General features: G+C 44.1%; 2 protein-coding genes across 3 annotated transcripts; both read right to left on the reverse strand.

The window, feature by feature from the left end:
• Window positions 1-1,463: 1,463 nt before the first annotated feature.
• Window positions 1,464-9,038, reverse strand: wipf3 (WAS/WASL interacting protein family member 3). The gene is made up of 8 exons (XM_047605362.1): window positions 8,054-9,038; window positions 6,514-6,608; window positions 5,716-5,857; window positions 4,265-4,426; window positions 3,475-4,188; window positions 3,048-3,185; window positions 2,354-2,455; window positions 1,464-2,255 (listed from the first exon to the last, which is right to left on the reverse strand). Exons 2-8 carry the CDS (start codon window positions 6,589-6,591, stop codon window positions 2,215-2,217), a joined length of 1,377 nt encoding a protein of 458 aa, XP_047461318.1. The 5' UTR covers window positions 6,592-6,608; window positions 8,054-9,038; the 3' UTR covers window positions 1,464-2,214.
• A 144-nt stretch (window positions 9,039-9,182) lies between these two features.
• On the reverse strand, window positions 9,183-11,268 carry LOC125020120 (proline-rich protein 15). 2 transcript variants are annotated; one of them, XM_047605410.1, is made up of 2 exons: window positions 10,956-11,268; window positions 9,183-10,443 (listed from the first exon to the last, which is right to left on the reverse strand). In XM_047605410.1, the coding sequence occupies exon 2, from the start codon at window positions 10,421-10,423 to the stop codon at window positions 10,046-10,048; it is 378 nt and encodes a 125-aa protein (XP_047461366.1). In that variant the 5' UTR covers window positions 10,424-10,443; window positions 10,956-11,268; the 3' UTR covers window positions 9,183-10,045. The 2 variants fall into 2 exon arrangements, with proteins under 2 accessions (XP_047461366.1, XP_047461365.1); XM_047605409.1 differs by having other exon boundaries at window positions 10,929-11,264.
• Between the last annotated feature and the right edge of the window lie 4,297 nt (window positions 11,269-15,565).

Raw genomic sequence — 15,565 nt, forward strand, 5'->3', positions numbered from 1 at the left:
GTGTTTTTATGTAAAGCACTTTGGGTTGTGTTTTAGAATGAAAAGTGCTATATAAATAAATAAAGTTTGAAGTTTGAAGTCTTGTGTCTTTTAACAATAGTGTAATGTCTTCTCTTCTTGTCCTGTGTGATTCATCAGTCAATCAGCTGTTGCCGCGGAACTCTGGAAGGAACTATAAGCATAATAAATGCAAGCAATAACAATATGCACCACTGCACTGGACAGAAGGAATGCTGCTGTGAGGATAATGATGTTACTGATAAGGTCTGAAGGTTCAGACAGTACCTGGGTCTGCAGTGGTGTGAAAAAGTGTTGGCCCCTGCCTGATTTCTTATTTTTGTTGCATGTTTGTCACACTTAAATGATTGATATTATCAAACCAATTTGGATATAAGTCAAAGATAACACAAGTAAAGACAAGATGCAGTTTTAAATGAAGGTTGTTATTATTAAGTGAAAACTAAATCCAAACCTACATGTGTGAAAAACTGTTAAAGCGTAACTATGGTTAATCACACCTGAGTTCAATTTCTCGAGCCACGCCCAGGCCTGATTACTGCCACACTTGGTCTCAATCAAGAAATCACTTAAATTGGAGCTGCCTGACAAAGTGAAATAGACCAGAAGATTATCTTTGAACACGCTTAACCCTTAACCTACTCAAAAAAAACAAAACTAAATTCAAAACTTGAGAGCCCTGATAATATTAAGTGCATTTCATGCTTTACCGCCTCACATGGACAGTGAGTGACAGCCTCTTTGTTGTTTTGGTCTACATGATCTGACGGTGACTCCAGGTTAGACTGCGCCTTTTCCTTCTTCCAGTTATCTCAATCAATCTGCCATAATGGCAAAGTGATACTCGACGACGTGGAGAGTTAAGCCGTCCCTTTGGCGCCTGAATTTCAGACATCTCCCTTAATCCGCAGCACAATCCACTCAACATATTGTGATGTCACCTTCGCCTGAAGAACTTATCCGCCAGAGTTAGCACATTGAAACGTGATACTGATCTGTTTGTTTTCTGGTGTGGCAGCAATGCACTTCCGTTTCACTGCAACCTAACTGTGATAATAAGTTATCATGTAATAGCGTGATACTGATCGGTTCTGTTGTTTGTTTTTTCTTTGTTGTTTTTTGTTCTTGGCACAGCAGCAATGTCCTCTCCTAGTTTTGAGATATTGTTTGAGTCTTAAACCAGGAAAGCCCAGAATCTCAACCATCCTGTTTCTATTGCTCTGGGGTAACTTTTCTCGTGTAAGCTGACAAAAGACTAAACTAAGGAAGCACATGACTTTTGAGCCAGATGTGTATATATGTTGGTTATGTTTTTCTGTTTCAAAATCAATGTGACAAATACAGCAATGTTTTACACAATGATCCTTTTTTTTGGTGGGTGCACATTGAACCAGCAGGTGGCACTGTTTTCACAGGTGTTAGTGTTGGTTAACACGTAGAGGAAATTAAAGGACATACCTCATTTTATTATCCATCAGTAAGCCAACAATAATATCATAAAAAAATCACATTAACACAGGAGAGCACCATAATACTACATGTACAATGATTTATGAACACAAAAGGTTAGTCTATCCTGCAGTGCAAGGACATAGCTACCAGAAAAACACTTGATTTCACTGACTTTTCAGCCACTTGATGCTCACCAGCCGACAAAGAACTTCCAACATAGAGTACAACATATAACTATATAAAATAATATAAGAGGATTGTCTTGTTTTAAATGGGGTTTCTATCTTTAAACTGTGCAAAGGCATCTGGGTTAAACGCAGACTTTCATAATGCCACTGTAGAGGCAAAACTCTCTAATGAGCATTATATACTGTACATGGATAATGATGTGCTGGAAATGTGGTGATCTGTGTCAGGAGTCACATTAAATATACTTGATGGAAGACACTGAGCGTATGTGTGTGGAGTCTGTATGTAGCTCATGAGTACGAGTAGGGAGAGTCCTCCTCCTCACACACATTCAAAACATTCCACACTGTAAAAGGTCAGAGGTCACACAGTCAGAATAAGGCGAGACAACTGTCTGACGCTTGCATATATTCATAAACACACACACAAACACGGTGAACACAAACAACATACACACAAAGCCTCTGTCCACGGTCGTCCATAGTGGTTGTGTTTCTGAAGACTGAGTATTTTCCTTTTCGCCGTGTGTCCGGGAGTGAAGAGTGATAACATGACTCATCTGAGGTGTGTCCTGATCCCAGGCGGTTTAGCATTTACTGTAAGAGAGAGAAAAGTGAAAGAATATTTAGAAGACAGCTCTAAGGATGTCAGCAGAGTCCTCAACGAAGACGAGAAACAATTACAGGGCGGCCACCTCTGTTTTCTTTGCTGGGGTAGATCCGAGGGAAAGGCTTGAATTCATCGGGTGGGGGCAAGTCTTCTATGGGGTGGAACTGGAACTTGGACTCAAAGTCATCTGCGGGAGTAAAGGCGGATATAGCAAGCTTCAAGTTTGTTTCCATTTTTTAGGTTTTAGGTCAAAGTTTTATCTTCACTCCAGCTCAACTTCCAAAGAATCATCTGATGCAATAACAATGAGTTAATAATGAGCAATAATAAAACTTGGGCTCTTTCAGCCCAGCTCATCTGTCCATCTGTTGACTGGCTGCAAGTGAAGAACTGAGGAAACATTACTAAACTGTAGTAACAGAAAATATCCTGGGTTACACTCTAAACCTCTAAACTGTCTCTATGTGCACGCTAGTTACATGCAGCACTGTCAACCAGCTCAAGCCCATTATCCACCCGTGAGAAACGCTGCAGGGACATTTAGACACAACAATAAAGTTCTATGTTCCCTTCATTCAGAACACTGGGTCATTGAGATGAACTAGATAATACATACACATGTTATTTTCCAGTAATGAGAAACATTCCCTTCTCTACTCAAACATCCACTCCTTCTCAAAAATTACTGACCAGAGAAATACCGTCACCTTTTAATAAAGCCACAGGCAGGGGGGCATGCTCACATTTGTCGCATCAAGTTAATGTTAAATCTGCCTTACCCAAGCTGTGCAGGTGCCCATTCCTGAGAATGGATGGGGGCAGCGGGGGAGGTGGTGGCGGGGGAGGAATGCGGGTGGACAGCTCCGTGGTCGGGGAACGTGCCGGAGGAGCTGGAGGAGGAGCCAGCCGACCCACACCTGTTGCCGGGAGGAGTCAGACATCAGCAAGAGAATATAAAAGGTCAAATCTAATCTGATATGCAACTCTCTAAAGTAAACTGGTAGCAACTTTATCCCTGAGAAAAAGCAGAGCGTTATGCAAGTCACAAAAATTGTGAGTTACGCAACACACACTGTGTTGCTTTTAATGACAATGTGTAAAAGTTGGTCTCCAGCCTATACTTTGCTGGAAGTTCCAGACGCAGAAAAACACAGTTCTCCAACAACGAGATAAGTGCATTTCTGCATCTGTGTGTTTTTCACCTACCTGCACTTCTGGGCACAGCTGGTGGGCGTCGAGTGGGAGCGTTGCAGGGGTATGAGGGAGGTAGAGAGCGCATGGCTGGGGAAGGCACTGGGGGCACCTTTGGTGGCGGTGGAGGAAGGGTGGATGGGCAGCTCGGGGTGAAGGAAGCTGGGAGAGGCGGAGGAGGAGGCGGGGGAGGAGGTCCCAATGGGCTGTCGCGCGGAATGGGGAACCGAGAGGGTTCAGAATAAACTGCAGAGGGAGGCGGAGGATAGAAGCAGCCTGAGGAACGGTCCCCCGGGACAGTTGAAGGTTGGAAAGGTGGAGGCAGTGGTGGAGGAGGAGGAGGAGGAGGAGTCGAGGGCTGGGAGAAGGAGGTGTGGTGAGAGTGCTGGATGGGGAGCCACGTGGGCTTGGTGACCTGCGATGGAGGTGGAGGTGGAGGGCACGAGGGGAGAGGGGGAGGCCTGCTGGCGGGTCGGTCCTGGAAGGCCTGAGGTGGGGGAGGCGGCGGGGGAGCAGAGGGAGGCGCAGGCGGCGGCGGAGGCGGGGAGGAAGCAGGAAAAGGGGGTGAGTGCTTGCTGCCGTGAGATGGGGAGGGGGGAGCAGAGGAGGAGGGAGGGAGTGGACGGTGGCTCTCTGCCGTCCTGTGAGGCTCAGGTAGGCTGCTGGAGTCGGCCGACGAGGGCGGATTCCACAGCGGCTTCATGGAGGCTGATGAGCTCGACCGAGACACTGAAAACAACGGGAGTCATTTAATGGTCAAAATATCACAAAGGAAAACTGAGAATACACGACGTCATTCACCTACCTGGAGTCTTGCCTGCTAAGTCTCTTTGTCCGATGGGCCTCAGAGTGGGGAACCCTCCAGCAAATAGACCACTCAAAGAGGGTCCTACAGGTGCCATCCCACCTGATGAGCCCTGAGAAGCGCCTCCATTTCCAGAAATATCTCCACTGTTTCCTTTGGGCTCTGGGAAACACCATATGCACACATGAAGTACAGTTCAACAGCAACAGTAGTTCAATGGCATTAGTGGTAAAGGTCGACCAATATATCAGACAGCCCGTATATAGGGTCGGCCGATATGCAGGTGCGTTCGCCAATACACACATATATTTTTTTGACAGGAGCATCCACAGGCAGCCCTGTGCTGCTGAAGACACTGCAGACACATGCAGCCAATACATTGCCCCTCCCCTACTAACAGACTGCGTGCATTTGGAAGCTGGAAAATGCTTGTACTCATAAGCATGTTGGGCACCCCTAAAAATAAGAGTTAAGTTGAAAAGAAAAAGATTTTCTTTTGGTTATTTATTTATTTTAAAATGGCTACCAAAGAAAGATCTCTGACCCTAGATTTCTTTGAGTTCAATAAATGTTTATGCTTTTGGATAAATTGAAACTTGTAACATTTGTTATAGCTGTGTCATTTTTATCATGTAAATGGAGGAAGAAAAAGCAGTATTGGCTCCAAATATTGACTCAGAAAAATCAGCAGCATGTATCGACCCTAAAAAATCCATATTGGTCGATTTCTAGTTAGTGACCATTTAGCCACATCAGAAACTGGTTTGTTTTACGTATTTATTAATCACAAGAATGGTAGTTCATGATACTGAGCATAACGTTCTAATACTAGTAAAGTGTCTGAGCTTGTTACATATACTGTAACACTGTAAGTGTAAGTTGACACATGTAAGTGGAGACTGACTCACTGGAAGAACACATCACTAAATATTGATACAGGCACTGTCACCATTTCAGCGATCTACAGTAACTTGTTTGAGCTCTCCATCCTGTTTTAATTGGCTGTTTCACATGGAAAGAAAACTGAACCTTTTCAATACTGTCAATAAACTGAAGTTAAAATACAAAGATCTGACATTATGTTATCATTGCTGTTAAAAATCGTTAACTTGAAACAACTTAAGCCGTCTGTCCTCGGCTATTGTGTAGTAGTTTCCTGCTCTGCCTGCATCATTATCTGCTCTACGGCATTCCTTCCTGAAGTGCATACTGGCCTGTAAAGTGTGTACATGTTCAAATATAACCCAAAGAAACACAACATCCTCCCAGTAAACTAAACAATCAGTGTCCACTACCCTCCCTCGCCCCTCACTTTTGTCTTTTTCACTATCACGCTCTCACATTTCAAACTACTGTACAAACACAAACCCGTTCTATGAGAGTGGCTGAGCCAATGACACATTTAGCGTTCATATGTTCATTCTAGAGGAAGAGGAGTGTTTTGGACTTACTATCGACGACGGGGGCACTGCGGTCGTTGACCTGGGCCACTTTCCTGAGCTTGGCTCCCTTCTGGATGTCGGCCAGCAGGGCATTCCTTCCGCCTCCTCCACCACCGCCACCAGACGGGACTTTAGGTGGCTCCACTGGACACTGTCACAGAGAGAACGAAACTTAAACAACAACAACAAATATACGTTCACCACCAAATTCTTGCAACTTGCTTAAATCATTTGTGTAGCAAAACTCACTCAAATGCGCAACCTTTATGTGAGTCAGTGTTTCATAAGTTATTTATCGGTTTAGGTACAGACTGAACGACACCGTAGAACAAGAAACATGAAGACATCACTGCCGGCTTTGAAATCTAGTGGTCACATTTTACTGACACGGCAGACTATGTAGCTACTCAGAAATTAACGTAATTGTTTGTGTGGAAAGGCTCAACTCATACTGCATCACTGACATCAACTTTGTAGTAACTCCTTAACAAACAATAAATAAAACCTGCAAAAAAAGCAAAAAAAAAAGATTATTTCTATCTCCAAAGAGCCATCTCTCTGTAGTGTTTGCCTGTGGCTGCAGCCGCTCATTTAACATGAGAACACTGTGAGCCTGTGGTTGAAACATAACACTCTTCTGCTACTGAGATCTGCTCCTGTGTGTGTGTGTGTGTTTTATGTGTGTGTGTGTGTGTGTGTAACAACTCTATCAATAATGCAGATAACCGCCAGGTGTTTGGCTGATGGTCACCGAGGAGGACGCAATGGACTGTTTACGGTTACATGAACGAGAGCGCACGGTCTCACCTGTGGCAGGACGACCGTGGGTGGCGGTGGTGGAGGGGGGGCTGGGGGAGGCGGGGGTGGAGGAGGGGGGGCTGGCATGCCTACGCCTCAGATACCTGCAGAAGACAAAGCACGCCCTGTTAATGGGAGCCCAGTTGCCACCCTTCTCGTAGCTGCTTGTCAGCATCCAGCTGATCCTTCTTCCCTCCTCATCAGAAGCTGCTACTGTGTGAAGGGGCCGCGTTCGATGACCTCCTAGCCTCTCCCCTGAACAGGAAGAGCTTTCACCACCACACAGCACAAAACAGGAACCAGAGAGTACTCCATCCTCTCCGGAGAAATCTGACACATGCCCACCCGCCCCTGCTGCTCTTCTTCCCACAATGCCCCGGGGCACGACTCGGGACAGGAACAATGGTCCGTGTTGTGTGAAGAGTAATGGACCCCTACCCTTTAGTCACTCAATGACCAAAGGTCTTCAGTGCCGTAACTGAAAGGAAATTTAGGAAAGTCCAGAGGAACACACTGCAGTGTGCCAACACATTGTTCTTTTTATCCAAGTTGCACTGGACAGTTAACTATCTACAGGAAATCTTCAAGAGCAGCTGTTTCGGTAATCAAAACACTGCCAAATGTCCACTACAGCAACTATCCAGGAACCGCTCACGTCATCACGTTTCAGCCTGCACATACTGATGGCAAGTCAGCTAGTAAATGGTTCACGGTGTCAGACACTGAGACCCCCGCCCACCCCCTTGACACCGTAAATTTCCCACAAGTTGTCTTCCGTGACTGAAGGAACGGGAACACCCTGAGGTTTTCGGTATACTCTGAGGAATTTGCACATGCTCCTCCTTAGAAATTTAATAAAACACAGAACAGAGCCTGCTTGTGTCGGAGCCGCACACATCTCGCCTGTTGGGTGCATTGACACTTCATGCTTCCAATCTTCGCAACTGGCAGACTGTGCCCCGTTGCTATTTCTATCTCCATATCTGTGTCAAGCAGCCTCTGTGACACCGCCAGCTTAGATCTTTAAAGGGGCAAAGCTGGACACTGGTGAGGCCTTGAGGAACAGGTGGGACAGTGGAAGCGCACCTCTCACGCCAGTTGTTGTTTTTCTTTGACTCCTGGTGCACTTAGTTCTTTATGAGGAACAGAAGAGCCGTTGTGACATACACATGCAGGTGGAGCTGGCAACTGCAGCAGTGTAAACAGGGGACGTCCACAATTTCTTGGTGAGAGACATGAAAAATTGGTGCTTCGATCTCATTTTCACTGTCACCTACATTCAATTCCCAACTGTAATTGTGACAGACAGCAAACCTAAAAAGTACACAAAACAGCCAACATCCACAAAACTAGGTTTAAGGACTTATCCGTGTTTGTGCACAGGCGTGACAGGGTTCTGTCCCACCCAGACATGAGACTTAGCCCCGATACAGATGCTTAGACAAGTACATCACGCACAAGCTGCTTTTGCATATTTTTCAGCACAGTCCCAAACAGAACTATCCACCTGTCACACACAGAAGCCTAATCACTAGAGAAACTACCTTACCTTCAGAAAATACCTGGGCTCCACCTGCTCGCAGAGAAAGCTTCAGTGGGATGGAGCGCAGCACGCAGCTCTCATAGCTTCAGAAAAAAAAAAAAAAAGTCTCCAAGTTATTTTTGGTCAAATGAGGGCACCACTTATCAGACTTAGGAACTGTCAACAGCTGATATTTGTGGAGCTCCTGTAAACACCCAGAAAAGTTCCAGGCACTTTTCATGTTACTCCGCTTCTCTGCGCACAGTGGAGACGCTGAAGACGCGCACCACGAGTCACGGACTTGAGGCTGTTTGGGGTTTTGCGCATGTGAGCGCCCTCCAGGAGGCTCACGGCGAAAGCCACACCTTACCGCCCCACAATCAGCACGGGACCAATGGACAGAGAGATGGGAAGGAAGGACAGCTACGCTGCTTACTGTCATCGACTAACAGTAGTCGTGAAGAAGATGCCTTAAGTTAAGATAATCATTACGTAAGAACAGGTTCTGGCTTATAGGCAAACGATGGCAGTGACTTTCATACCAGAACTTAAACAGTGTTTGTATTTTTGTTCAGTTCCATTTTCCAGCTGCATGATGGCAGCACATAGTGGCCCTCTTGTGTTGAAAATGCGGCATTACAGGCCCCTCTCGTTGGTGAACTCCACAGAAACTTTTAACTGGTGCTCCTATATTAAAGAGCTGCTGTGACGTAAGTACATTGCACTACAGTTAATTAGCTTAATGTATCGAATATCCTGTTGTGATTTTGAACTTGCATGAGTTCAACTCTTTTCATGTAAGACGGTGCACAAGGTCAGACACACGACTCTCAACAGTGGCAAAGGAATGCAGCGACACAGGCGTACTCCTCCCTTTAGCCGTCAGCACAATTCAACCTTGGGTTTGTCACACGCTCTATATATAACCCCTAACTGGAAATAATTCATTGTAATTGCCTTGTTTGGTGCCAAAACCACTAACACGATTCTTCTGCACATTGTGTGTTTTGCTCTTTTTTTCTACACAGATGACACTTTTCTGTGCCTCCGTCTGCGCACTATTGTTGAACTGTTGTTTTTATACCCATGAGGTGCACAAACTAAACTTTACCTTCTAAGATATTGTTTTACTGTTGACTTTAAGCACACGCACATATTCAGTGGCAGACACCAGATTTATTTCTCACACATTGCCTCCATGTACGTGTTCACAGGTGACCCAATACAGAGCAGCCCCAAAACTTCGTCGCTTCCTTAGCTACACATCAATTTCTCATACACTTGGTTATTACAACATTAGCTTATTATTTCAGCGACATTCGTACAAAATGCATGCCATCCTTCATCTGAACACTTTAAGCATTTTGCCGGCAAGTGTTTTGTATCTGACCAAAAGCTGCTCACTTCTTATTTGTCCAAACATACCATGGAATCAGTTACACCTTCATAAATATCCTTCTAACCCTTTAGAATCAAAATCGTTGTAAAAGCATTGTAAAAGTTGCGTTACACTCATCCTTCATTATTAAACATATATTATTCTTATTGCAGACACAATGTAAACATTTCTAAGCAAGAATTTCCGGAAAAATACCACATATCTTGAGCACTATGAAAGAAAATGGTAATTGGTGCTTTTCTTTGAGGGCTGCTATGTCACTTTATGTGCTGTCCAATCAATGAAAATAGGGATTCTGTGGGGCGATGTAAGGGCTCACTCCATATGTCTTCTTTTGATTGTGGAATATTGTTGGTTCACTAACCATCAAACACCCAATTTAATGTTACTTCATGCAGTGGCCTTCTGACACGAGTCCATCAAGAAATGTCCAAAACACCACGTCTTGTACCACATAATCTGCGGTACTGGGCCAAAACTTGAATGCCTGTCACCTTCATAATCACCATCATAACAAACACAGCAGACGTCTTGCCTCATGAGAACGAGGCTTCTTCATATACTTAAATCAAGCATCTTTGCAGAGCAGTCTGTGATCTCCTCCCTTCTCCCCCTCGTCGTCATCGCGCGTCCTCTTTCGGGGGCGCAGTGTTCTCTGTCTCTTTCTCCTGTATGGGGAGACTTGAGCGGCCCCTCTGCTTCACTTTAAAGCGGCCCGAGCGTGACACGTTCATGTTCCTGCGACACGACCTCTCGTCAAAGACCGACTCCAGTTGGGAGTCGTCGAAGGTGTCATCGCTGAGGAGGTTGGAGCTCTTGCTGGACTGTTGCTGGGAAAGGGACTGGTTGCCATAGGCCTTGGGGTCCTTTTGCTTTTCTTGATGTTGTGCAAAAGGGTCAAAGTCAGGGCCAAAGTGGTTTGGTGAGCCTACATCCCTGACGGAGCCGGTCTTTTTCTTTGTCAGGAACACCTTCCACCACGGGGTCCGTTCCGTCATCTTTACGTGGAGGGAGGAATCTGTGACGAGAGACAGATGGCATCACTCATTCATCAGCTGTTGATACGTTGTCATCCTTCACCAGTAATTTGCCTGATTGTTGTTTCAACCTGTTCATGCTCTGATAATCAACTTAACATAATTCGAGACGCACTGCCTTCAGCAAGACGCGCATTCTTGTGGAGGTGATTTATGTTCCACAGCTATAATCACTGCATTAAATATCATTTGCCCTGTCAAAATTCAATGCATTTTCATTTTCCTCCAGACAGATTTGTTTTTTGGTCTCACTTCCCATACGGGAGGTAACATGTTGCCCAATAATCCTGAGAATAACCCGTGTAACCATGTTCAGCTCGTCTGTAAAACTGGTTTAATGAGTCGTGGGAACAGAAGTGCAAACTCTTGCCGTGATTCACAGGTGAACAATCCACACAAACGCGTGCACACACACAAACACACATACAAACACACGCACACAAAAAAGGCTTTCAGGTAAACTTACCTGAGATGCACTTAAAACGACACTAACCTAAGTGTAAATGTGTTTTTGGCTGTCCCTGGTTGTGTTGTATCCACAGCCCTCGATGTCTTCTTCTTCTTCCTCTTCAGTTGTGGGACACTCGGGTCAACCCCTGACACTAGTCCCTCACAGGGTCGATGAAGTGTCCATTGTACGCACGAGTTTCCTCACATCTACCACCTGCAGAGCGTCTTATACGTTTTATGTCGCTCTTGTCAAATGTCTCTACTCTTCTTCTGCACCACTTGTTGAGGAAAGTTCAAACGGCCTGAGAAATTTATAAGGAGCGGCTTTCTTCTACCGAACCAGCAGGTTTCCGCCTCCGAAACTCTCGACTCCGAGCACCTGTCCCCGCTCCTGATTGGTTGAAAGCTCGGAGCGTGTCACGTGAGCGCCTCTCAGGTGAAGCTGGTAGGATGGGCCTGCAGTTGCGTGGCAACATACCCCATGGGAGCGTGAGCTTCTTCGGTAACAGAAAACAAAAAAAGGAGAGAGAGTCCTTTGTATCACCGGGACCCAACCCACACCAAATTATGTTCCAATTTTTTCGCACAAAGCAGTGGAACGGGATGTGATACGTCTATTGAGTTCGTTAATGGTATTAATAGCCGGCGATCAAAATAGACTGCGCTCAGCAGCGCGGTGGCAGTTCAGTCTTTTGGTTTTTAAAAGTTATGAGGTGAACGCATGCGACAGGACGAGGTCACATGTCTCCTGTGATGACATTACTGCACTGAAGGTGTAATTGTCGCTGTTGCAAAGTTCACATTAACTGGGGGGGAAGGAGTTTGGCCTGGCGCCAGTTTCATCTGATGGGGTGCTTGTCTCAGGTGTTCCTTCCGGATGCGTCACCTTCCGCTGTACTTTACAACTCTGTAGTCGGGTTATTTAAAGGTTCACGTTTTCTTTGTTTTGTTTTTTTCTGTGCCTGTCTGATGTCTTTCATTTACTATTTTATTGGATTATAAAAGCTACAGCTTAATTGTGATAACAATGGCACTCTTAGCAGGAGGTGACAGATGCGAAATACAAAATGAGATATGCGCTATTCAGGAGTATGAATAAATAAATGTAGATGCAGTGCAAGTTGTGCAAAATAATATGTGAATATGACGTGAGCTGTTGTATAGCGTTATTACAAAATTAGGTAGTAAGGTAATATATCTTGTGGGGCACCACTGTCTAAAAAATATTTAAAAAAAAAATACTTCTGTTTCATTGGCAAACTCACTACAGAAGCTGCTGCATGGGGAAATTCGCTGATATGTTATAAATGAATGATTACGTGATGACATTTAGTCATGTATTCAACAGTTTTCAGGCATCTCTGCCTTACAGAGAAGGAACCGAACACTGTGCATTGTTATTGATTAACAGTAAAGACGTATCTAATGTAACATACTCCCCTTTGACCAGATATAAGGGTAGGATTCTACTCACATGTCCATCCACTAATGTAAATGATGTAATAATACAGTATTTAATAATGTGGCTCAGTACAATAAGTCTTTCCTTTAGAATGAAAATGTGCACTTGACACATTTACCCATACATTAATGACCTCACTTAAATCCGTGCTGTATTATTATTCCTGTTCAGAATTTTAATACATGCTACCCTCATCCTCAGTCTGACACTCCATGAGTCCTTAATGCACGGCTGAGGCTTAGGTGGCTTTTCCACTAATTGCAGGGTTGGTTGGCCAACTGGAGGCCGGCTAAAGTGTCTCTGGACAAGACGTTGAACAAAAAAATGTCTCCCAGTGGCAGCTGAGCACCTTGCATGGCGCCCTCTGCCCTGTCACTGGTATGTGAAGGAGTCTCTGCAGAGAGCTTTGAGTACCACAAGGGAGAGGAGCACTACTTAAGTGCAGATCACTTACCATTCCTGGAACATTCAAAAGGTGGCACGGCCTCTTTTAGCAGAAACTGCACATTAAACCTCTTTAAATATTTTCTTATAGGCATAATCAGACCAATGTGTGTGTTGCTTTGGAAGGACAGGCCCTTCCCAGTACCAGCCGCTAAGAAACATCCAATCAAATGACTGCAAACGAAACAAAACAAACAAAAAACAAATGATGAAGTTATTCCTCACACCTATTGGCAGTGTTTTGGTTTCTCAGATGACCTGCACAAAAGTGATAGGAGGTGCTTCCCTCATCAAAAGGTGCAGCATGTACCTTTTCACAAAAAGATTGTTTCTGTTAATGCCCTGTGACTGATCTTTAAAGCATCAGCAATTACTGGTTTATAAACTATGAAAGGTATTTAATAGTAGTATTTATAGCAGCTAAGTCCAAGAGTGAGTGAATCATTAAGTACACAGGGAACACATTGTCATGGAATGTCCTTAGGCTACAGCTGGATATCAACCATGTACAATATGTACATGCTACATATACATTGTATTTGATACAAGATATGTTAAATAACCATTCAATGACAAGGTTTTTTATTAAAATTACAGTTGAGGTCATACACATTATATTTTTAACATTATCATAGTCAATATTCAGCACAAGCTGAATGATCGTTCACTCTCAAACTTTCATTTGTGTGAAGGCCAAGTTTCAAAGTGTCATTGGCATCTCCTCAATGTGACGAGCAGTTTCTCTGACCTGGGAATCCCTGGGTGGATGGTTTCTGTGAGGGGCCGTGCCAGCAAGGGAAGACCGAGAAACGGAGAGAGAGAGGAGGGAGGCATCGGGGAACACTTTTTCCTCTCCCTCCTCCAAAGTTAGAGCGAAAGTTATCGCTGTGGCATCAGGAATGTGTGCCTGCATGACGGGGGATTCCCTCCCCTCCTGTGTGACAAACCCCGGTCGAAACTCTGCGGAGTTATTTCCTCTCTCTGCAACAAAGCCCTCTGTCAGAGATCCTTCCGGCGCCCATGCACAATTGAACATTAATGCGAATGACACGAATGCGTATGCGTTTTCAGTTAAGTAAACTCATGAATACGTTGCTGATAATTGTGACAACAGAGTAACAGAGCAGAAAGTCAGTGTTTCATCTATCTCCTTTTGACTCGGAGACGTTATAACCTACCTGAAGATTCAAAGGAGTTCTTCAATTTTCATCAGAAATGGAGGACTTTTATAAATGACCACAATTCCTTGACAACGCTGCCCAACTACAAGGATATTATATTTAGAGGGTATTTTTTAAATTTGTATTTATTAATCTAGGATTTATTTATTTTTTTAATTTCACACTTTTTATTTATTTATTTATTTTTATTATTTATTCTATTTGTCCACGTGCCCCTACCTGTGTAAATGTGTATACAAATCTGTGTAGTTTCTTTTTATCCACAGACATATTAAGTAGTTTTGTAGCTCTATTGTGTTACTTGGGGCTGGAATGTGTCCTTATGTTGTTGTTATTGTAATTCCCCTCAATAAAAAGCTCACCTTTAAGATGCTGGAATCAATCTATGGTCTCTTTAAACAATAGCTGTTGTATTACTCACCATATAATAGTTATTATTTAACATCGATGCCGGATAACTCTGCCCTGTATCTTTTCTATCTGCTTTTCCTCTTCACAATAACACAGATACTGTCACTGAAAGTTGATCATTAACTTCAGCCGTACAAAGAAAACATCCACAGGTGCATTATTAGATACAGATCTGCCCTATAAACTCGCTTGATGAAGCACTGCAGTGACTCTTCAGGGGACGGGGTGGGGTGTGGTGGAGGGGGTGGAAGTATACAGAGAGTTTCCACAGAAACAGGGAAACATGAGGAGAATGTGTGTAGAAAACTAAATGATGCTGTTGAGAGATATGGGAACTATGACCGGCACCGCGTGAGGTATTGCCTGCATCTCTTTTTGTTTCTGTCTGTGATATGGTTGACTTTCTGCCAATTAAAAACAACAAAGTTCTCCATGGCAACCAAACGCAGATAAGTTTGCTTTCAGTTCAGTTAAAATCACATCAGCCACCGTCACTGTTGGGCCCACTTTTGAATGTTTCAACTAGTTTATTTTTATTTGTTACAGATACACACAAAAAAAGTCATTGTAAAGCTGCTAACGATCTAAAATCAATCCAAAAGCTCATAATGCCTCATTACGACAAACAGCTACTGTATATACAAAGGTTTAAGATGCAGTAAAAGTTAATTCAGCCATGCATGAATATTTTACTCTGACACGCCGGTCAAACTACGTGTCGCCGGTCCACATTCAATCATTTTGTGCAGTGACGACAGCGTGCTTGCATCACGCGTGTGCTGTGTACGTATGAGTGCAGCAAGATACCGTCAAACGACAAACCTGAAAATCTGACTCAGTCGCTGCCAAGTACTGAACAACAGGTTGTGCCGAGGCATGCTAACCATGGGAAAGAGAGCAGGAAGGCAGCCAGTTGGACTGGTAGAGTCAGCTAGGAAAAGAAAGAAAAAAAAACAGCAAAGGAAGTGAGTGGCTACTGTATCTAAAGGCAGTAGTGACACCAGCAGCTGAATTACATACGTATATTCCTTATATATCACTGGACTCTGGATTCATCATGTACAACAATTTCTGCGCCATAATGTCCTGATTCTGGGTGCTTTTAACACTGGCTGTCTTACCGATGGTAACGCAGGCTTTACAGAGGTGACACCA

The sequence above is a fragment of the Mugil cephalus genome, chromosome 14, assembly GCF_022458985.1.
Source record: "Mugil cephalus isolate CIBA_MC_2020 chromosome 14, CIBA_Mcephalus_1.1, whole genome shotgun sequence".
In the NCBI taxonomy this organism is placed as follows: Eukaryota; Metazoa; Chordata; class Actinopteri; order Mugiliformes; family Mugilidae; genus Mugil; species Mugil cephalus.

Coding starts and splice junctions, on each gene's coding strand:
- wipf3 (XM_047605362.1), bottom strand. CDS start 6,591: ATGCCAGCCCCCCCTCCTCCACCCCCGCCTCCCCCAGCCCCCCCTCCA. Junction 5,858..6,513: donor CCACGGTCGTCCTGCCACAG/GTGAGACCGTGC, acceptor TCTCTGTGACAG/TGTCCAGTGGAGCCACCTAA. Junction 4,189..4,264: donor CTTAGCAGGCAAGACTCCAG/GTAGGTGAATGA, acceptor CGTTGTTTTCAG/TGTCTCGGTCGAGCTCATCA.
- LOC125020120 (XM_047605410.1), bottom strand. CDS start 10,423: ATGACGGAACGGACCCCGTGGTGGAAGGTGTTCCTGACAAAGAAAAAG.